Source organism: Capra hircus, chromosome 1 (genome assembly GCF_001704415.2).
Source record: "Capra hircus breed San Clemente chromosome 1, ASM170441v1, whole genome shotgun sequence".
In the NCBI taxonomy this organism is placed as follows: domain Eukaryota; kingdom Metazoa; phylum Chordata; class Mammalia; order Artiodactyla; family Bovidae; genus Capra; species Capra hircus.
Window position 1 is genome coordinate 95,415,434 of NC_030808.1, and position 23,250 is coordinate 95,438,683.

At 40.4% G+C, this 23,250-nt stretch overlaps 1 protein-coding gene across 8 annotated transcripts in view; it reads left to right on the forward strand.

The window, feature by feature from the left end:
• The window catches only part of PLD1 (phospholipase D1), a 283,431-nt gene that overhangs the window by 176,101 nt on the left and 84,080 nt on the right, over positions 1 to 23,250 (forward strand). For 7 of the 8 annotated variants that reach the window (XR_001918038.1, XM_018047781.1, XM_018047760.1 and 4 more), the window contains 3 exons: positions 2,581 to 2,669; positions 18,206 to 18,319; positions 21,866 to 21,915. Coding sequence is in view for 7 of the 8 variants with exons in the window: in XM_018047781.1 (XP_017903270.1) it covers positions 2,581 to 2,669; positions 18,206 to 18,319; positions 21,866 to 21,915 (253 nt within the window). In the remaining variant the exon portion in view is untranslated. Of the gene's footprint in view, positions 1 to 2,580; positions 2,670 to 9,712; positions 9,898 to 18,205; positions 18,320 to 21,865; positions 21,916 to 23,250 lie in introns of those variants that run through there. The other variant, XM_018047809.1, reaches the window with a different exon arrangement.

Sequence of the window (23,250 nt, forward strand, 5' to 3'; positions counted from 1 at the left end):
TGAATGTCATGATCTCAGTTTTCTGAATGTTGAGTTTCAAGCCAGCTTTTACACTCTTCTCTTTCACCCTCATCAAGAGGCTCTTAGTTCTTCTTTGCTTTCTGACATTAGAGTGGTATCATCTAGAGAATGGTGCAACAGAGGATGAGATGGTTGGATGGCATCAATGATTCAATGGAAATGAGTTTGAGCAAACACTAGGAGATGGTGAAGGACAGGGAAACTTGACATGCTGCAGTCCCCATGTGGTTGCAAAGAGTTGGACAAGACTTAGTGACTGAAAGACAACAACAACAACAAATTTGCATATCTAAGGTTGTTGATGTTTCTCCCAACGATCTTTTTTTTTTTTTTTTACAATTGTTAAATGAGTTTATTTTTTATTTTTTATTTTTTTTGCATTGCAATATTTTATTGGTCTCTGCCATATATCAACATGAGTCAACCACAGGTATACATTTCTCTCCTCTCGTCTCCCCAACGATCTTGATTCCAGCTTGTGAGTCTTCCAGCTTGGCATTTTGAATGATGCACTCTGTATACAAGTTAAATAAGCAGGGTGACAATATACAGCCTTGACCTACTCCTTTCCCAATTTTGAACCAGTCCATTGTTCCATGTCCACTTCTAATTGTTGCTTTTTGACCTGCATACAGGTTCCTCAGGAGATAGGTAAGGTGGTCTGGTATACCCATCTCTTTCAGAATTTTTCAGTTTGTTGTGATCCACACAGTCAAAGGCTTTAGCATAATCAGTGAAGCCAAAGTAGGTATTTTCTGGAATTCCCTTGCTTTATCTAGAATCCAACGGATATTGGCAATTTGGTCTGTGGATCCTCTGCCTTTTTAAAATCCAGTGTGTACATCTGGGAGTTCTTGGCTTATGTACTGCTGAAGCCTAGCTTGAAGGAGTTGAGCATTACCTTGCTAGCATGTGAAATGAGCCCAATTTTATGGTAGTTTGAACATTCTTTGGCGTTGCCTTTCTTTGGGATTAGAATGAGAACTGACCTTTCAAAGTCCTGTGGCCACTGTTGAGTTTTTCAAATTTTCTGGCTTCTTGAGCACTTTCACAGCGTCATCTTTTAGGATTTGGAATAGCTCGGCTAGAATTCCATCACCTCTACCAGTTTTGTTCATAGTAATATTTCCTAATGCCCGCTTGACTTCATATTCCAGGATGTCTGGAAGTAGGTGTGACCACACCACCATGGTTATCTGGGTCATGGAGACCTTTTTTTATTAGTTCTTCTGTGTATTCTTCCCACCTCTTTATAATTTCTTCTGCTTCTGTTAGGTCCTTGCTGTTTCTGTCATTTATTGTGCCCGTCTTTGCCTGAAATGTTCCCTTGGTATCTCCAATTTTCTTGAAGAGATCTCTAGTCTTTCCATTCTGTTATTTTCCTGTATTTCTTTGCATTGTTCACTTAAGAAGGCTTTCTTATGTCTCCTTGCCGTTCTCTGGAACTCTGCATTCAGCTGGATATATCTGTCCCTTTTTCCTCTGCCTTTCACTTCTCTTTTTTTCTCAGCTATTTGTGAGGCCTCCTCAGGCAACCATTTTGCCTGTTTGCATTTCTTTCTTTTGAGGATGGCTTTGGTCACCACCTCCCGCATAGTGTTACAAACCTTCACCTATAGTTCTTCAGGTATTCTGTCTACCAGATCTAATCCCTTGAATCTGTTCACCACCTCCACTGTCTGTCTGATCATAAGGGATTTGGGATTTGATTTCAATCATACCTGAATGGTCTAGTGATTTTCCCTACTTTCTTCAATGTAAGCCTGAATTTTGCAATAAGAAGCTCAGATCTGAGCCACAGTCAGCTCCAGGTCTTGTTTTTGCTGACTGTATAGAGCTTCTTCATTTTTGGCTACAAAGAATATAATCAATCTGATTTTAGTATTGACCATCTGGTGATGTCCATGTGTAGAGTTGTCTCTTGTGTTGTTGGAAGAGGGTGTTTGCTATGACCAGTGCATTCTCTTGGCAAAACTCTGCTAGCCTTTGCCCTCCTGTATTTTGTACTCCAAGGCCAAACTTAACTGTTACTCCAGATATCTCTTGACTCCCTACTTTTGCATTCCAACCCCCTATGATGAAAAGGACATCTTTTTTTGGTGTTAGTTCTAGAAAGTCTTGTAGGTCTTCATAGAACCATTAGACTTCAGCTTCTTGAGCATCACTGCTTGGGGCATAGACTTGGATTACTGTGATGTGGAATGGTTTGCCTTATGATTGGATTCAAACTATCTGGGACTCAGAGAAGCCCAATACTTAGAAGAACTGGAAGTGGTAACAAAAAGTTGTGTGGAAGATGATATAAGTGATATTGTTTAGAACTGCATGAGACCCAGAGTGAGATGAGACTTCCTTATATAGTTATTCTCATATAACTTTATATAGTCATTCTCATCTCAGTTATTCCCAGTGTCATTTTCAGGATCAGAACATATCTGCTCAGGGAAATATATATATTTTTAATATCAGTGTAATTTTTAAATTGTATACCACATTTTCCTTACTGCATACGTCTAAGATAGAAATTTATTATATAATTATCTCATTTATTTTGCATAGAACCAGTTTTTCATAAGCTGCTCTGATGACAGAGTTGTGTTCAACAAGATTGGTGATGCCATTGCTCAGAGGATACTTAAAGCTCACAGGTAAGCTTTTTAGCATTTTGGTAGAAGTTGTTACTGCAGATGTTCTTGCATTTACTACTAGACTTTTGAAAGCCCGTTTTAAAAATACCGTCTTTTCCTAGCAGACATGACTTTTGTTCAGCTAGCAGTAGGTTATTGAGTCCTTAAATCTGCGTCAGTTGCTGAGAATTTTTGAGTTTGTTTTTGAGGGACTCTGAATGCTCCCAGAGCAGTCATTTTTTCCTGGCCAGTCTCTTTCCCACGCATTAGACTTGTGATTTGATTTATTTAAAGGCAGACAGTGAGTTGTGTTCACTTAAAAATCAAAGCAAAATAGTCAAAACATTTTCCCATAGGTTATATTAAAATTCTTTTTACCCTCTGTCTTTTTCAGCTCATGTGATTGTTTTCTTTAATAACACTTTTATTAAGATATAATTCACATACCATACAATGCACCCAAAGTGGACAATTCAGTCATTTTTAGTATACTCACAGGGTTGTGTGCAACTATCTCTGAATCAATTTTACAACATTTTCATCACTCCAGAATGAAACTCCATACCTATTAGCGGTTACTGCCTATTCTTCCTTTTCTTAGCCCCGGGCAACCACTGATCTACTTTCTTTCTCTGTAGATTTGCCTGGTCTTTGTGGCATCTAGAAATGCCACATGTAAATGGAATTATACAGTATGTGGCCTTTTGTGACTTGCTTCTTTCACTTAGCTAAATATTCTCAAGGCTCATCTATGTCATAAAATGCATCAGTATTTCATTTATTTTTATTGTCAGATAATATCCCATTATCTGTATATGTGTCATATAAAAGGACTTATCCATTCATCTGTTGGTAGATACTTGGTTTGTCTCTACTTCTTGGCTATTATAAATAGGAGTGAAAGTGAAGTCGCTCAGTCGTGTCTGACTCTTTGCGACCCCATGGACTGTAGCCTACCAAGCTCCTCTGTCCATGGGATTTTCCAGGCAATAGTACTGGAGTGGATTGCCATTTCCTTCTCCAAGGGATCTTCCCAACCCAGGGCTCGAACCCGGGTCTCCCACATTGTAGACAGACGCTTTACCGTCTGAGCCACTACCATAAATATTCTGTACTGGTTTTTATGTGCAGGCATGTTTTCTTTACTTTAGGTGTAAAATTACTGGATCATATGGTAACTCTATGTTTAACATTTTAAGGAACTGTCAGAATGTTTTCAAAAGTGGCAACACCATTTTACATTCCCATAGTATATGAGGCTTCCAATTTTTCTGTATCATTACTAATAATTACAATTATCTCTCTTTTTGACTGTAGTCGTCCTTCTAGATGTAAAATGGCATCTCATGTAGTTTTGATTTGAATTTTCCTGGTGACTGATAATACTGAGTATTTTTTTGTTTATTGGCCAGTCGTGTATTATCATTGTCCATTTTTAAATTAGGTTGTCTTTTTATTATTCAGTTGTAAGAGTTCTTTATATATTCTGCATACAAATCAGATTTATGATTTGCAAATATTTTCTTCCATTCAATGTGTTTTCTTTTTTACTTTCTTGATACTGTCCTTTGAAACACAAAAGTTTAAAATTCTGATGAAGTTCATTATCTTCATTTCCCTTTATTGCTTGTACTTTGGCTTCATAGCTGGAAAACCATTGTCTGGTGCAAAATCATGAAGATTTATCCTGTTCCCCCCTCTAAGAATGTTATAGTTTCAGCTCTTATATTTAGGACTTGATTAATTTTGAGTTACTTTTTGTGTATGCTGTGAGATAGAGGTCTAACTTTGTTCTTTTGTATGTGGAATATTCAGTTGTTCAAACAGCATTTGTTGACAAGCCTGTTCTTTCCCTGCTGAATCGTCTTGACACGTGGAACTAGCTCTTTTTATGACTGATTTTAGCTCTGTATAGGAAGAGCAAAATAAAGAAAATCACTGGTTGTGGTTTCCTCACTCAGTCATGCCTGACTGTTTGCAACCCCATGCACAGTAGCCCACCAGGCTTCTCTGTCCATGGGATCTCCCAGGCAGGAAACCTGGAGTGGATTGCTATTCCCTTTTCCAGGGGATCTTCCTGACCCAGGGATGGAACCCAGGTCTCCTGCATTGCAGGCAGATTCTTTACCGAGTAAGCCACCAGAGAAGCCCAAGAAAATCATTACATTTTATTGTTTCAATTCATTGAACTTATACAGTGGAGAAGGTTAAGTACATATCCATTTGGAGCTTAAACCATTTTTTGGCTTCCAGTGCCATGTAGTACTTTCATATCTTTTTTCACATATAAATATGTGGGGCTTTTTAAGAACAATTTACAATGGCAACTACCAGCGCTTTTTAACTATTCATTTGTTTATTTATGGTTGTGCTGGGTCTTCATTGCTGTGTGGACTTTTCTCTAGTTGCGGCAAGTGGGGGCTGCTCTCTAGTTGCAGCGCATCGGCTTCTCATTGCGGTGGCATGTCTTCTTGTAGCACAAAGTCTCATTAGCTGTGGGTCCCACGCTCTAGAGCACAGGCTTCATAGTTCCAGTGCATGGGCTTAGTTGCTCCAGGGTATATGGGATCTTTCTGGATCAGGGATTGAGTCTGTGTCTCCTATATTGGCAGGCAGATTCTTTACCACTGAGCCACCAGGGAAGCTCACAGCATTTTATATGATTCACAGTTTCTATCTACACTCTTATTGAATTTTCACAACTACTCTTGAAAGTAGATCATATAGTTTTGTTGTTGTTACTATTGTTGCTGTACATTTTTGTTTTTTTTTTCTGTTTGATGCCTTTATTAGCATTTAATACCTTTTCATTTTTTTAGTGATTGGTCTGGGGATTGCAATATGTATCTTTTTCTTTGCCCCATTTTTAAAGTTAAAACTGAGATGAAAGAGGTGATGTGCCTTGTCTGGGACACTAACAGCAGAAGGCAAAAGCAGCTTTGAGGACTTCGGACCAGCTGCATCCCATAGCAGCTTGCAGCTTGGCTCCGAGCCCACCCATGTCCAGCTCTCCAATTCCGTGGACGGTAGCCCACTAGGCTCCTCTGTCCATGGGATTTACCAGGCAAGAATACTGGAGTGGGTTGCCATTTTCTACTCCAGGGGATCTTCCCAATCCGGGGATCCAAAAGGCATCTCTTGCTTCTCCAGCACTGGCAGGCAGATTCTTTACCACTGCGCCGCCTGTATCTCCCATTCATTGACAGGCTTCCAGACCACTTCAGGGTTGCTCCGCGTTGAGGCAAGCAGTTTGGGCCTTTATAATCTTGTCCTCCCATTGGCCGGTCATTGGATGTAGGCCGACTCTGGGAAATGGGTATGACCTTGAGTGAGGCAGGCTCCTTTGGCCTCTGGAGGTCAGTTCCTGAGAAGGACCACCCTGCATGAGTGGTGAGGGGCAGCAGCCAGCACTCTCAGCAGCTGAGGGAATGGCTGTCTTGAGCCCACAGTGAGGGCCTCTGGGCAGTGCAGCGTAAGACTCACCCATCCTGCAGGACCCGTTCCCACGCATCATAATCACCATTTCACAAAAACACAGAGGGCTTAGCTCCACTCCAGCCTTACTGGATCAGAATTTCCTGAAGGGGAACCCAGGCACTATTATTTTATAAATGTTTACAAGTAATTCCAGGGCACAGCCAAAATGATGTAGTACTCATCTAGAACAGCATGCATGCATGCATGCTAAGATGGTTCAGTCGTGTTCAACTCTTTGCAACCCTATGTAGCCTTCCAGGCTCCTCTGTCCATGGGATTCTCCAGGCAAGAATACTGGGGTGAGTTGCCGTGCCCTCCTCCAGGGGATCTTCATGTTTCAGGGATCGGACCTGTGTCTCTAAAGTCTCCTGCATTGTCAAGCAGGCTCTTTACCACCAGCGCCACCTGGGAAGCCCCTAGAACAGGATATATGGCCATAAATATTAATAACAGTCTGTGTTTTTACAGATGACCTTTATTCTTTGCCTTCTCAAATGCTTTTATTAAGAAAATCACCATAAGACTGTTTCTGAGATAACTTAAAAACAGTCTGTTTACAGTTAAACATACACACACAAGAGATTCCTTGCATCCTTTTTAGTCTCCCAGTTTTAGGGAACAATTTATGTTTACAAAACTGCATTATATTTCTGGCAGCTCTTGCATTTTATTGATACAGGAGTGTCCTTTTGGTCTCTAAAACACACTGAACAAAAAAGAAAAATAATTTTTTCATGAAATTGAAATAAGTCACAAAAATACATTTAGTTGACAAATGAGCTCATTGAGCTGAGCAGTGAATCATGAATTTTGGGGAGCTGTGATCAGCTAATCAGGAGAGTAGGATGAATCTCAGCTTCACTCATCCCAGTTAATAGTTCCCTATAGTATATGGTTCAATAAGTATCTGTAAGATTTGTTTTTAACTGTTTGGAACCTGAAAGGATATTTTTCCTTAGCATATTAATTTGTCTTCTGAAATCTGCACTTGTTCTAAAATTATAGCACTTTTTAGAGCTGGAAAGAACTTTAAGATATATTCTGATGGAGTATTTCGCAGTGACCCTGGGATCCATGGTTAGAGAGCCTGGCAAGGTAGCATCTGTTGCAGATTTTATCTCATGCCTGGGAGTTCACAGAGCACATTAAAGATGGGCCATTTCAAGCTCATTCTGTAGAAGCTGGGAAACAAAATCATCAAATTTCAAATTCACTGTGTGTCATTTCACTTTGATCTCACAATAGTCCCACTTGCTTTGACAGTCACTTCAAAGCGGTATGTGTATCACTCATTCAGACTTCCAGTGGGCACACATACGTATCCCAGAATCATATTTTACATTTTCCCCCTTCTCTGTGTCTCCACATTATTGTTCATCTCCCGTGTTAATTCCAGATTATAAAATATATATTTATGGAATAATTGCAAACCTGTGAGCTTGTATTCTTAGGAGAAAGGCAAAAGGAGGCTGCAGGCAGCCTCCTCGCTGAGAGCCGTCATGGGCCATCCCCAAGCTCACCCCCCTCTCTTCCTTCCTCTCTTCTCAGTCTCAGAACTGCCCTGCCAGGGTCGCATGCCTAGCAACAAGCATAATTTTGGCTGTTGGAAAAAGAATAGAATCCAGCACAAAGCAGATGGAGGGAAACAGCAATCAGCATTCGGCCAGCCTAATCAAGGAACGCAGGCTCTCTTCCAGAGCCCTCCCACCTTAGAGAGGTCGGAGTCTTTAAATTGCTCACTTTTCTACCAGACCTGTCAGCCCCACACCAGTTCCTACAATGAGTTCTCTGATCCCCTTACTTTTTCCTGGTTCCTTCTCAGCATCCATAATTCTCTACAGAACCAGGCCAAGCCTCCATGTTCTGATTCATAACCTGGAGCCTCATCCGTGCTGAACCAAAAATAGCTGTGGGAATCTCTGCAGAAAACAAAAGGTCTGCTCTAAAAACCAAAACTGTCCTGGAGGTGCCACCAGCTCTCAACCAGCTAGAAGTCTGTCTTTGACAACTCAAATAGGACTAGAGATCAGGGAGAAGAAATCATAATCCACAGCCTAACACTGACGCTTTGTACCATGTCTGAATAAGCCAAAAGACAGAGTATAACCGATTGATCCAACTAGAAAACGTAAAACAGTGTGTGCATACATGGATGGTTTCTGAGCAGGAAACCATTTTTGCTTATGGAAGCTTCACATGCATGATTTTGCTGCCCTGGTGAAAAATTTGTAAGTGAAACAGTGCATTTTGCACCATTATCACTACGAGGTTGACACAGGCAGTGAAATAGGAAGTTGATTTAAATGCATCTGTATTTTGATATTAAACTGCATTGGAAAATACAGTTTTGAAAATTTTTCAAACTCTTCCTGCTTCCTACAACTGTAGAGTAGTGCCAGATGATGCTTACAATTTGGCCATGAGTGATGGTATGAGGAACCTCCTCTGGAGAATCTGAAAGTAATTGGGAACCGGATGTCTGGAGATCTGGGTTCTTCCCAGCTCTGTTGTCTACAGGCATTTGACCTTTCGAATCTATCATTTCTTCCTTTCTGGGCACTCCATTTTTTCACCAACAAGGAGAATAATAATATCTGCCCTACCTAACCCATATGAATAGATGTGAAAGCAATTTTAAAACTGTCAAGGACCAGCTCATGTAAGAAATTACTATATTATTTCCAGGATATTCATCATCTGGAAATGTGCTAGCTCACACTAAAGTCGAGCAGGGATAAAGAATCACAATTCTCGAATCAACTATTTATTGTTGTTGTTGTTCAGTCACTAAAGTCATGTCCAGCTCTTTGTAGTCCCATGGACTGCAGCACACCAGGCTTCCCTGTCCTTCACTATCTCCCGGAGTTTGGTCAAACTCGAGTCCATTGAGTCGGTGATGCCATCCAGTCATCTCATCCTCTGTTGTCCCCTTATCCTCCTTTCTTCAACCTTTCCCATCCTTGGGGTCTTTTCCAATGAGTCAGCTCTCTACTTTAGGGGGCCAAAGTACTGGAGCTTCAATTTCAGCATCCTTCCACTGAATACTCAGGGTTGATTTCCTTTAGGGTGACTAGTTCAACTATTTAGAAACTATTTAGAATTAATACTATTAATTTCTATCAATTATTCAGAAATTAATATTTATGTTAGAAACAAGTGTTTTCCTAAAAAGATGTTGAATGTGACCCATTTTAAATTATTAGATGACTATTGCTGGATAAGGACAACCTACTTTGGTTCCCTATGACTGGTACTTCCTCATTTTGTGACAAGTAGAGGAACATGATTGAAACTCTGTCTAGAGATGTCCTTCCAGAAATCTATAGCTGACTCCCATAGGAATCAATTTTTGGATTCCTCACTATTGACTGGATTACACCTTCCTCCCAAATATAAAATAAAATGTATTCCTAAACATAATGTGAGTTCAGTTTTGCTTTGTTTTAACTTTAGGCATTTGAAGGTGTACAAGCTTTCTAATTGAAATCACTGGTTGTTGACTGATTAATAATGTTATCAAATCACTTTTGAGTCATTCCACATCCAACATGCTTTTTATGCATTCCTTTATTTAATTCTTTCATCAGTTCTCACATGAAAAGGATGCAAATGATTTCCATTCTGCAGATGAAGCAGCTGAGGCCAAGCGTGATTATGGTAACTTGCCTACATCATACAACTGTTGCTGAGTGTAACTGGGGCTCAGATCATGTCTTTAGGACTTCAACTTGTGCTCTTTACCTTGTACCATTGTAGCCTGACTACAAAACTTTGCTCATTCCAGGGGAAGAGGAAATGTCCTCATTTCTCCCAGAAATCTAGGAGAGATACTTTACCTTAATTTTTTTTTAAATCAGATGAACATTTTCTTTCTTTTTTTTTTTGAAGTAATTGCTTGATAGATAAAAATTTCTTAGGTTTAAAGAAAAATCTACATCCTATAATTACCATATCCTATAATTTGCGTACCAAGCTGAAAGAACACGTTGGGTATGTTTCAGAATCACTGTCTTAAAGAAATTTAAGCTGCAGTTACAATAAAAAAAGAAGAAAAATATGAAATTTAAGTATACCCATGGCTGGTTTCACATTTTATCTTGTGGGATAACCTCCAAATTGTGTAAAATTCCTGGAGAAGAGGTTACATTAAGGCAAAGATGACAGAATGTGGCAGGAGAAGTTTGGATTTAGATCATTTAGTTGTTCTTATTTGATTCCAAAAATTAGATAAATGGTTTCTCCACAGAAAGATTAATACCAGGCAGAGGCCAGCAATCATTTTGAGTCTGAGCACGTGCCTTGGCAGAGAGAGGAAAGAAAGGAAAGATTCTTTTTTTAAAATGAGAATGAAAATGACTGGGCTGTAGTGTAGTTTCATAAGAGATTTTTCCGAGTCTCATTTGAGACGTCTTATTTGTACTGAGGGGCATGCCTGCCGAAGGTTATCAAGCCTAGACTGAAGTCTAAGTTACACATGCTGGACTAACCCTGAACATTCTTACATTTAAAAGTTTGCCATTTGGGGGGCTTCCTTGGTGGCTCGATGGTAAAAACAAACAAACAAACAAAAAAAAAACCTGTCTGCCAATGCAGGGGACACAGGTTCGATCCCAGGTCTGGGAAAACCCCACGTATCATGGAGCAACTAAGTCCATGCACCACAACCACTGAGCCCACGTGCCACAGCTACTGAAGCCCACATGCCTAGAGCCTGTGCGCCACAAAAGAAGCCACTGCAATGAGAAGCCCACGCATAGCAACTACAGAGTAACCCCTGATCTCTGCAGGTAGAGAAAGCCCACCCACAAGCAGCAATGAAGACCCACCCAGCCATAAATTATAAATAAATGAATAAATTCTTTTTTAAAAGTTTGCCATTTTCAAAAAACAACCAATGAAAAAAATTGTGTGTGTGTGCACACACAGTATGCAATGTCCTATCTATAAAAGTCTCACATATAATGTGCAAAGTCATGCTAAATAGAACCAGCATTTCTAGTGGACTAGCAATAATTTTCACCAACTCCTTCATTTACAGAAGAAAGAACTTGAAGTCCAGAAAGGTTTACTGCATTTGAAAAGATTTGCCAAACACAAAATAAAATGGGTCATGTCCGAAACCACAGAGAAGCTACAGACCAACTCTCCCATAACTGATAACCACTGTAGAGTACAATTCTCCCCATAAAGAAACACGAAGCCCCAACCACAATTATTATTTCTGGCAACATTACTACTGCAAAATCTACAACAATGAGAGGATTTATACCAGCTCTTGATGTTTATGGCAATGAAATATGATCTATAAATCTCAAATTCTCAAAAAGCAAAGAGTCTCGTCACAGGAAAAGCACAATGAGCTCCTCTGAGGCCGTCTTATAGGTCCTGGACCCTATTCTGAGCAGAAGACCCCTCTTCTGACTGCGCCCTGCTGAGGGGGAGGGGAAGAAGGAGGGGATTCTACCTGAGAGAAGAGCAGGGAGGGCAGCCTGAGGAAAGCCACTGTTTGAATTAGGACTCTGTTTTTAAAGGGACAGGCAGCATTTCAGCAATCACAAAAATTAAAAATATTAGAGATCCCACATTCTCACCACCTTGACAATTTGCTTTTTATTTTCCTATTTTCTTTTTGGTCCATATTCATATACAGACATGCTTTCTGAATTGTAATTTATTTCCTTTTCCCAAAACTCACTTGGAGTTCTGTCTCAAGTTTTTCTTCCATACAATAGAAGGAAGATTAGTTAAGTTACTTCCTGATAAATGAGACCAAATTCAATGATTTGTGGTTATCTCTGCTTCATATTCAGTCCATCAGGATGCTCCCTGGTCTCTCCTCCTCTCCAACATCCTTGGTATAGACTCTCGGGGACCTGGGTCTCTGGGGAAGGGCTCCTAGCACTCAGCATTGATCTGGCTCAAGCCCCTTCTGGCATCTGTTTACTGTAGCCTGGGGGCCTCAGCCTTCTCCTTGCAAACCTGCCTTTCTGTCCTTTCTCTTCTATTGCTTCCACATCCTTTAGGCTGATAATCATTTCTGAGCATTCCCTGGAAGCAAGGCTCAGATCCTCGTGGCTCCATATCCTGTTTGAGAGCGAATAGGGCCTGTCATGTTCTCCCTGGAATTCTACTTGAGGACAAAGGACAGGGTCCCTGCCCTGAGTCTCACTCATTTCTCTATTTTACTTTTTTTTGGAGTATAGTTGCTTTACAATGCTGTGTTAGTTTCTACTATACAACACAGTGAATCAGCTATACGTATACATATATCCCCCCTTTTATGGATTTCCTTCCCTTTTAGGTCACCACATAGCATTGAGTAGAGTTCCCCGTGCTATACATTAAGTTCTAATTATCTATTTTCTACATCGTACCAGCACTAATGGTAAAGAACCCGCCTGTCAATGCAGGAGATATAAGAGATGTGGGTTCAATCCCTGGATCAGGGAGACCCCCGGAGGAGGGCGTGGCAACCCACTCCAATATTCTGGCCTGGAGAATCCCATGGACAGAGGAGCCTAGAGGGCTACAGTCCCTGGGGTCACAGAGAGTCAGACATGACTGAAGTGACTTAGCCTGCCTGCATAGTATCAATACTGTATATATGTCAGTCTCAATCTCCCAGTTCATCCTGTTGCCGTCCTTTACCCCTTGGTGTCCACACATTTGTTCTCTAGGTCTGTGCCTCTATTTTCTGCTTTGTAAACATGATTACACCATTTTTTCAGGTTCCACATATATGCATTAATATACAGTATTTGTTTTTCTCTTTCTGACTTACTTCACTCTATATAACAGTCTCTAGGTCCATCCACCATCCATGTCTCTACAAAGGACCCAATTTCATTCCTTTTAGTGGCTGAGTAATAGTCTCTTGTATGTATGTACCGCATTTTCTTTCACACTCTTATTTCTTTAAACTCCTGCCTCAGCTCAAAGGATCTCTACCGAGTTCCTTAAATCTAAGAAGCTGATATCTTTGTGCCCTTACTCCTTTGTGAGAGCGTCATCCTAGAGCAAGGCCTTCAAATCTCCAGTTGCTGAGGGGGGAAGTAAACACATCTAAGGAGAAAATTGTAATGGTTAATAGAATCACTGCCACATCTGTGATTGTCTTGTGGTTGCAGCTTTGCATTAGGGCCATCACTGTAGCCTACCAGAAGTACTTTGCTAGGAAGCGATCACAGTGGTCGTTTTGTGGCTGTAAGAAGTTATATCCATGAGTGGCTATAACATAATTTAGTTAATCATCTCCCCATTATTGGACATTTATTTCCAATTTCTAGCTATCATACGTAACACTGCTGTGAGAGAGAGTTTTGAAAGAAAAATTTATTTTAACAAAAAGCCTGAGAATGCAATTTTATAAAATTGTTCTGAACTAAAGTGGATAAAGCGATCACCTGCATGATGACCTGGTCCCCACTAGCTCTTCTTTTGCTTTTAAAATCATAAATAATTCTGCATAGTAGGGGCTCAGGTTCTTGCCCTACACCAACGGCTGTCATTTCACTACCTCAACGTTGTGAGGATGTTTCAGAAGAGGTCAGAATTCTTAGCAGTCAGGAACCATTGTTTTCTAAGGACTGGATCAAGAAGGGAGACTGGACATGCTTGCACATAAAATTTTCTCTTCATTGACTTAAACTTAGCAACAGTTTTATAGTTTAAAATTCCAGAGCCCTTTGTTTTTTATGGCAGTGAAAATCTAAGTCATTTCTGCTAATTTCCTGAACACAATTTAAAAATTTTCATCATTAAGGAGATTTTAAAACTGCTACATTGAACAAAGAAAGAGAACAAAGACATTGATAGAGAACTAACAGAGTCCCAAGAACAAGCAAATGTGAGTAGTCCGATTTCTACAAACTGACTCTTCAAGAATGTTTTGTCTAAAGATAGGAGATTTTTATAGGACATTTCCAAATGTCTACATTTGGAAGTCATCTTTGCTTTTAAAAAAACACAAGGATACAAGGGAACCATCTTTTACAAACAGAATAACAAATACTTGGTATTCAAGACCAAAAATATTGCTTCTGAGATTCTCTAACCAACGTGAAAGACAGCTTATGTGTGTCAGCACACATAGCAAAATAGGTATTTTGGAATTTTGGCATAGCAAAAAATTTGAAATGATTCAATGCCCACCAAAAGAGAACTGGTTTAAATATTATGGCACGGATTTGGAATACTGTTATTTTGTTTTTAAAAATGGGCATCTCTCTAAGTGCAAATGTCAAAGAATTGCCAGGATCCATTGATAAATTCATTTTTTTAAACATTCAGAAATGTGTTTATAGTATTCTAACATTTGTGTAGAAGGAAAGAATACATATATATGTTTATAAGTTCATAGACTATTTCTGAAAGAATGGAAAAAGTAATACGAATTGCCCTTAGGGAAGGGAAATGAAGGCTAAAGACAAAGGAGTGAAAAAGAAGTTTTTTCACTGTGTAATCTTCCACTTCTGAAGACTGGTTCTGTGAGCATATGTTATCCATTCAAAAATGTAAGTTATTTGGTGATTCCTCAAAAAGCTAAACAGAGAATAACTATGTGACTCACTAACATCATTCCTGGGTATATAAAATAAATGAAAACAGGGACTCAAATATTATATGCCCACATTCCCTGGTGAGCACTGAAGAATTGATGCTTTCAAATTGCAATGCTGGAGAAGACTCTCAAGAGTCCCTTGGACAGCAAGGAGATCAAACTAATTAATCCTAAAGAAAAGCAATCCTGAATGTTCCCTGGAAGGGCTGATGCTTAAGCTGAAGCTTCAGTACTTTGGCCACTTGATGTGAAAAGCTGACTCATTGATAAAGACCCAGATGCTGGGAAAGACTGAGGGCAGGAGAAGCGGGTGACAGAGGATGAGGTGGTTGTATGGCAACATCGACACAATGGACAGGAGTTTGAGCAAACTCTGGGAGATAGTGAAGGACAGGAAAGCCTGACATGCTGCAGTTCACAAGGTTGCAAAGAGTCCGACACAACTTAGCGACTGAACACCCACAATAAGAAATCCACTGCAGCGTTATTCAGGATAGCCAAAAGCTGGAAATATCACAAGTGCCCACCTACAGGTGACAAGATAAACCAAATGTGGTCTCCACATGTAACAGAATATTATTTAGCCATAAGAAGGAAGGAAATTCTGACTCATGCTACATCATGGATGAATCTTGAAAGATATTATGCTAAGTGAAATAAAATCAGCCACAAAAGGTCAAATACTGTTTGATTCCACTTAGCTGAAATATCTAGACCAGGCACAATTCTAGAGACAGAAAGTAGATTAGACGTTGCCAGAGGTTGCAGGGAGGGGAAATGGGAAGTTATTGCGAAATTATCAGAGTTTCTATCTGGGCTCATGAAAAACTTTCGCAAGTAGAGATCACGATGGTTGCACAAGATGTGAAAGTAACTGATAACGCTGAATGGTACGCTTCAAATTGGTTACCATGGTAAGTTTATGTTACATGTATTTTACCACTGGCTTCCCTAGTGGCTCAGACAGCGAAGAATCCGCCTGCAGGGCAGGAGACATGGGTTCGATCCCTGGGTTGGGAAGATCCCGTGGAGAAGGAAATGACAACCCACTCCAGTATTCTTGCCTGGAAAATTCCATGGACAGAGGAGTCTGGTGGGCTAGAGTCCATGGGGTCCCAAAGAGTCAGACACGACTGATTGACTAATACTTATTGTTTTACCACAATAAAAAAATTCAACTAAGATGTAATCTAATTTAAAGAAAAATATCCTGTTGAACCTCTTGTCCATCAGAGGTATTCCAGAAGCAAGCATTCTTCCAACCAGACCCCATCCTCTCAAAGCAAATAGTACCAGGTGCATGCTTTGTGCAAAGGTTCTCTGTTGGGCACCGCCCAAAATAGAAAGCTAGGTGGACATACATCCTCTGTTTCAAAAGGGCTTATCACATATCCTAGCCAGCAGACATACCTGTCACTGTTGTGTAAAGCAAAGAAGGTGCTGAGTAGGCATGCCAGCCACGTGCAGCAGGAATGTGGAGGCAGAAGGAAGTCAGTTCTGACTGGCATATCCAGGATGGCCTGGCGCGAAGAGCCGGTCATCAGTCCTGCAAGAGGAAGAGGGGTCCTGCGAGGAGAAGGACATCCAGGCTCGGGGGCAGTTAGATTGACTGACCTGCTTTAGTGTGGGTGAAACTCTGAACAGAGGGCAGTGGTGTCCCGTCCCTGGAGTGTGGGTCTGGGAGGATCAGACTAAAGGTGATTCTGTAAAGACAGCGGAGACCGTGTGCCTGCGTGCTCAGTTCCCATAGCCCACCAGGTTTCTCTGTCCATGAAATTTCCCAGGCAAGAATACTAGAGTGGGTTGCCCTTTCCTCCTCCAAAGACGTATGTAACTGGCTGTGATTAATGATAAACACTATTGCACTCAGACCAGCTTGTTGAGGCGAGATAGTGTCAATTTTCAAGTGTAAAATTCTGTGGCTCAGATAGTAAAGTGTCTGCCTACAATGCAGGAGACCTGGGTTCTATCCCTGGGTTGGGAAGATCCTCTGGAGAAGGAAATGGCACCCACTCCAGTACTCTTGCCTGGAAAATCCCATGGATGGAGGAGCGTGGTAGGCTACAGCCCATGGGCTCGCAGAGTCAGACAGGACTAAGCAACTTCACTTGGTGGGACAGTAGCTTTCTGTTCTTCCCATTTTCTAACTTAATATCTAGGAATGTGAGCTTCTTACCCTTATCTGACAGAGAACTTTTAACACTTTCTATTAAAAAAAAAAAAAATTTGCCAACTCAAACTGTGTTTGCCATCTAGTGATTAATTCATGCCATTACAGTACCCTAGTTCAGATTTCCTCATTTCTAGGCTCTGCAGTAAAGCTCAAAGGCATCCAGACTCTGTCCTGTTGGCTGTGGCTTCTGCCTCGAGCCACGCTTTCCCTAAGTCTTCATATGGTAAAGTTGACATCACAGACCTCAGTAATGAAGTCTGACCCCTCTGAGAGTAGTAATACTATTCACCCAAAAGAAATATGTAGCAGGTTTTTTTTTTTTTTTAATGTAGCAGTTTAAAAGAAAATGCACTCTAAGGATTATGTATTATGAAAAGTTTAGGTAGATTCCGATTTGAAAATTAACCTGCAGCAGCGTCTTTGTGTGAATGTAGACTTCTCAGATAAATGGGTGAGATTCTGACCGTAGTGGATTCCATGGCCACCTCCAGACTTGCCCTTCTTCCTGTGTGTCTTCCAGAGATAAGGACAGTAACAGTCTCGCCTCCAAAGAGGCAGTATCTATTTGAACATAGTTCTCCAAATTTCCGACTTTCTGAACATAGATCATAGTAAGGACCCACGCTTTCTTCTTCTAAACATTTGTTACATCCTTGAGTTAGCAAAAGCAGCTCAAAGGCTTTTCTTTCAAAGGCTGTTGTTAATCAGTTGGGAGAGTGAACCAAGAAATATTTTGTATATGCAGGAGATTTGAAACTCAACATCAGTTACTTAAAATTCTTGACGGGCCCAGGGTAATATTTTGCATTTGAAGCAGAGTTTTCAGGGATGAATCAGAGCTTCTGAACGATGATTTCTGCACTAGAAAATATCCTGGGTCCAATATCTTGTTTTTCCCCTGAGATTTAGGCTGTGGGAACTCATTTACTCAGTGATTGCTAACTGAAATGGCTACTGTCTGCAGGAAATGGTTAGGATAATATCTTTTCAAAACTTTATTGTAACCTCTTCAGCTTCCATGGGATCCATGCAAGGCCTTTTTACAAGGAATTTTGTCCTAGGAAGGATTGTGCTGTAGAGAGATAGTGGATACAGTTCCCACTTGACTGCCAAGGGCAGCTTATTTTTCAGGTTGTTACGAATGGTTAGCCTGATAGCTGCTTTTGGCTTCCAGTCTAGCAACATGCCCTTCTCTGCCAAAGCCTGGAACGTGATAGAGGGTATTGTGGGAAGCCATTCACTCAGTCTCCAAAACCATGTGAACTGCTTGGCTGTCATTTTTAACTGTTACTGTGTCTTTTTTTTTTTTTTTCTTGTGATGAAACTCTCTATGTCTGACTTTTGCAGGGAAAGCCAGAGATACCGGGTGTATGTTGTGATACCACTTCTGCCAGGTTTTGAAGGAGACATTTCAACCGGTGGAGGAAATGCTCTACAGGCAATAATGCACTTCAACTACAGGTGCCAAAGTTCTGAAATCCTCTGTTTTCAGCTTTCAGTCAATCATGCATGTAAACTGGCCAGAGGCATGGAAATGTTTTTCTACATCTACTCAGTGGAGCGTTGAACAGATGGACACATTTCTTTGTTTTGCATTTGAATCTTGGTCTGTTCACTAGTTGATAAAACTCAAATAGAGCCTAAAATCTTACATGGTAGGCTTAGGACACTTGGTAAGAATAAAAGAACTAAAATATTAGTCTCTCTCTTATACTAATTGCCTATCACATATGTGTATATATACATATATATATAGAGAGAGAGAAAGTAGAGAGTGCTTATCTCCATTTATGAGATATATACACACAATATATATACAAATATAAAAATACTAATATTTTAGTTATTTGTTGTTTTAGTCGCTAAGTTGTGTTGGACTCTTTTGCAACCCCACGAACGATAGCCCTCCAGGCTCCTCTGTCCATGGGATTTCCCAGGCAAGAATACTGGAGGAAATACATTTCCTGCTCCGAGTGATCTTCCTGACCCAGGGATCAAACCTGTATGTCCTGCACTGGCAGATGGATTCTTTACCATTGAGCCACCAGGGATTTAGTACATATTAATATATATTATAAATGGAGATAAGGACTTTATATACATATAACATTCTTTATATATAATTATTATCTTCAAGCCATAAATAGTTATTGAGCTTTCCATATTCCTTGCAGTAAGTAGATAAAAGAAAAAAATTAAATGCTTACAGTGACATGATTTGCACATGATGGTTTATGAGTATTTTAGGCTACAATCCTTCAACAAGGATGGTAATAATAGTCTCTGCCTGTAAATGAAGCATGAAGATTCTTTCCTGTCTCCTGGAATTTTAATTCTGTTTTCCCTGCTATCTCATTGTTAGAATTTTAGGGAGAATGCTAAGTCCTATTCTCAATATTCTGAAAAGCAGAGTGTCCATATTCACTCAAAAAGGCCCACGAGGCTTCAGATTTGGCCAGGAGATGATGATGAAAGGACTGAGAGGTCCTAGCTGGTGGGCAGTATAGAGAGGTGGTGCAGAAAGTGATGGAAACCAACCCCCCACCGCCTTCCTGCCTGGCCTTCTTTCCGGGTCACTTAGCTGAGAAGAGTGACCTAGTAACGAGTAAATGCAGCAGCCCTGGCGTAAATCCAGCTCCCAGTTACAAACCCTGTGGCGTGAGACACAAAAGTGCCTACTCAGGATCGTATGTCCAAGCAGGGGCTAGCACTTGGGCAGTTTCTTTCAATATCCCGTTTTTTAGAACCATTTGTAGTTTCCCACCTTTCTAATCAAATTCTTTTGTGGGGAAGGGACAGATAAGGTCTTGTCCCAAACCCTCAGTGTGTGAAGCAGAGAAGGATTCAGGGCCTTGGTCAGATTGGAGGTGGGGGCTTAGGTGCGCTCTGGCTTGTGTCCTCCTCCCTAGAGGCACCCCTTTCAGGATCTAAGGCCTTCCAGTGGTTTGAGTGTACCACTGTGGTGGAAACCTTTTTTTTAACCCTCTTGTTTCTTTCTGACTTTTCAAGCATGTATCTTTCTATCTGCCAGGGTTTCAAGTAAAGATGTTTTGTTTCTTCTGGGGTAATTTTGCCCGGTGACAGTATGAGAAAGCGTTCCCTGTGCTTTGGTCCATACTGTTGAAGATTTGCCCACTTCTCATATTATCTGATTTATAATATGACAAACAAAGCTTTTGAAGTATTTAAGGCACTGATATAATGTTTGATTTGGTTTTATCCACTTCATTTGCCATGCTAATATTATTTTTGGAATTGTAATTACTTTCTATGAGTGTTTTCTTGGGTTTGAACCAGCTGAATGAAATAACATGTTTGGCTTTTGTTCAGCAACCGAAACTATAACCTTTTATTATGCAAAAACATCTCTATTTGCTGGCATCATCTTTAATATTATCAGCATTTCCTAGGCATAAGTGTAGTTTTAATTACTTTCATAGAGCAAGCAGATGGAGCATAGAATTTTTTGTTTTATCAGTCTAATTCATCATCTATTATCAGAGTCTTGAGAAATAAAACCATTAGTAGAGTCAGCTATTCGAGACTATACTTTTCACTTTTAAAGGGTTTTCTAGCTTTACGGAGAGAGCTCAGGTACAGTAGTTTCTTTAATTCCAAAGGAACTAATGCCACCTTTTCTAAGAGGGAAAACTCATTCATAATCCATCTTTTTAAAATAACATCTGTTTCTGGGCTTCCCTGCTGGCTCAGATGTAAAGAATCTGCCTGCCAATGCAGGAGACTCAGGTTCGATTCCTGGGTTGGGAAGACCCCCTGGAGAAGAGAATATCTACCCACTCCAGTATTCTTGCCTGGAAATTCCAGAGGAGCCTGGTGGGCTACAGTCCATGGTGTCACAAAGAGTCGAACACCACTGGGTGACTAACACTTTCACTTTCTGAAATCTAATATCAATTTTGTAACTTTTCCATTTATCCACCTCAAAACAACTTGTCCCATCAGTAACAGAAGTGACACTCATATTTTTTTCTTTTAAAAAGGCTATGTAGCATCTTCTCATAAAAGCACTTCCTCTGTTTTTACTTGGATTCAGTTCAGTTCAGTTCAGTCACTCAGTCATGTCCGACTCTTTGTGACCCCATGAATCGAAGCACACCAGGCCTCCCTGTCCATCAGCAACTCCCGGAGTTCACTCAGACTCATGTCCATCGAATCGGTGATGCCATCCAGCCATCTCATCCTCTGTCGTCCGCTTCTCCTCCTGCCCCCAATCCCTCCCAGCATCAGGATCTTTTCCAATGAGTCAACTCTTCACATGAGGTAGCCAGAGTATTGGAGTTTTAGCTTTAACATCAGTGCTTCCAGTAAACACCCACAACTGATCTCCTTCAGAATGGACTGGTTGGATCTCCTTGCAGTCCAAGGGACTCTCAGGAGTCTTCTCCAACACCACAGTTTAAAAGCATCAATTCTTCGGCACTCAGCTTTCTTTACAGTCCAACTCTCACATCCATACATGACTACTGGCAAAAGCATAGCCTTGACTAGATGGACCTTTGTTGGTAAAGTAATATCTCTGCTTTTCAATATACTGTCTAGGTTGGTCATAACTTTCCTTCCAAGGAGTAAGCATCTTTTAATTTCCTGGCTCCAATCACCATCTGCAGTGATTTTGGAGCCCCAAAAAATTAAGTCTGACACTGTTTCCATTGTTTCCCCATCTATTTGCCAGGAAGTAATGGGACCAGATGCCGTGATCTTCATTTTCTGAATGTTGAGCTTTAAGCCAACTTTTTCACTCTCCTCTTTCACTTTCATCAAGAGGCTTTTTAGTTCCTCTTCACTTGCTGCCATAAGGGTGGTGTCATCTGCATATCTGAGGTTATTGATATTTCTCCCAGCAATCTTGATTCCAGCTTGTGCTTCTTCCAGCCCAGCATTTCTCATGATGTACTCTGCATATAAGTTAAATAAGCAGGGTTATTGCAATTGGGATTGATTCCTTAGAAATCTCTTTAATTGTTTCTTTCCTTTATATGTTTTCAGAACCATGTGCAGAGGAGAAAATTCCATCCTTGGACAATTAAAAGCAGAGAGTGAGTAACTGCTTTTCTTTTCCTGCGTGGTTGTTTCTCGGGACACATTAGGATTAGTGTTTTTACAGTGTGGTTATAGAACTCTTCACAAAAGATAGCCCACAAAATGCTTAGCAGAAATAAATTACTTATTTTCACTAAACTGTCTAAACAGTTGTTCAAATGAAGCCATCACAGCATGAGATGCATAGGTGATAGAAATGAGAGTATTTTTATAAATTTTTTATAACTTTTTACACTTTTTATTTTTTTTGGCCATACCTTGCAGCCTTTGGTTTCTTAGCTCCCTAACCAGGGGTAGAATGCAAACCGTCTGTGGTGGAAAGCTGAGTCTTAACCACTGGATGGCTGAGGAAGTCCCTATTTTTACAGTTTTTATAATTTATTTTTATTTACTTATAGTAATTGTTTTTATAAGAAGTGGGATTTGTAAGGCACCTCAAAAGACCCCACGTGTATACCTATGGCTGATTCACACTGATGCATAGCAAAAACCAAGACAATATTGTAATTATACTACAATTAAAAATTAAATATAAATTTTAAAAAATGACTTCATATGTATCTTCTCCTGTGATCCCTCACCACAGTCCTAGAAAGTAAACAGAAAGGGGTCATCTTGGCTTTAAGGATGAGTTGGTCAACAAGTATGTACGTGGCCTCCTGTGTGCGTGCATGCTAAGTCGCTTCTTTGCAACCCTATGGACTGTAGCCCACCAGGCTCCTCTGTTCATGGGATTCACCAGACAAGAATTCTGGAATGGGTACCTATTTCCTTCTCGAGGGAGTCTTCCTGACCCAGGGATTGAACCCAGGTCTCCTGTATTGCAGGCAGATTCTTTACATCTGAGCCACGAGGGAAGCCCCATGGCATAGTAGGGACACCCCCAAATCCACTCCTAAATAAAAGCAACAAAAATGCTTGCAAAAATTGTCAAAAATCAACTTCTGCAGAACTTGGGAAATTAACCAAGGGCATGTAACAATTTGTTTATTCAAGAAGGACAGCAGAATCTTGGTAAAAGCAGCCAGCTTTTTAATTTGCCATGTGTCCATCCCCTTCTCCTCAGTTCCATGGAAGCCTTGAGAACCAACTCCCCATCACTGAGAAAGGAAACCCATAGCCTGCCAGCTACTGGGAGGAGCCGAATAGGTTGAAAGTTCCTACTTCCCACAATCCTCAGAGAATAGTCATAATTTGACCTGACAGACAGTTCGAAAGACTTTAAAATAGCTACGTTAAAAAAACTGAAGGAAATAAATCTAAGGAACTAAAGAGAGGTATAAAAACAATCACTCTCCAAATAGAGACCATAAAAACTAAAAATTTTTAAT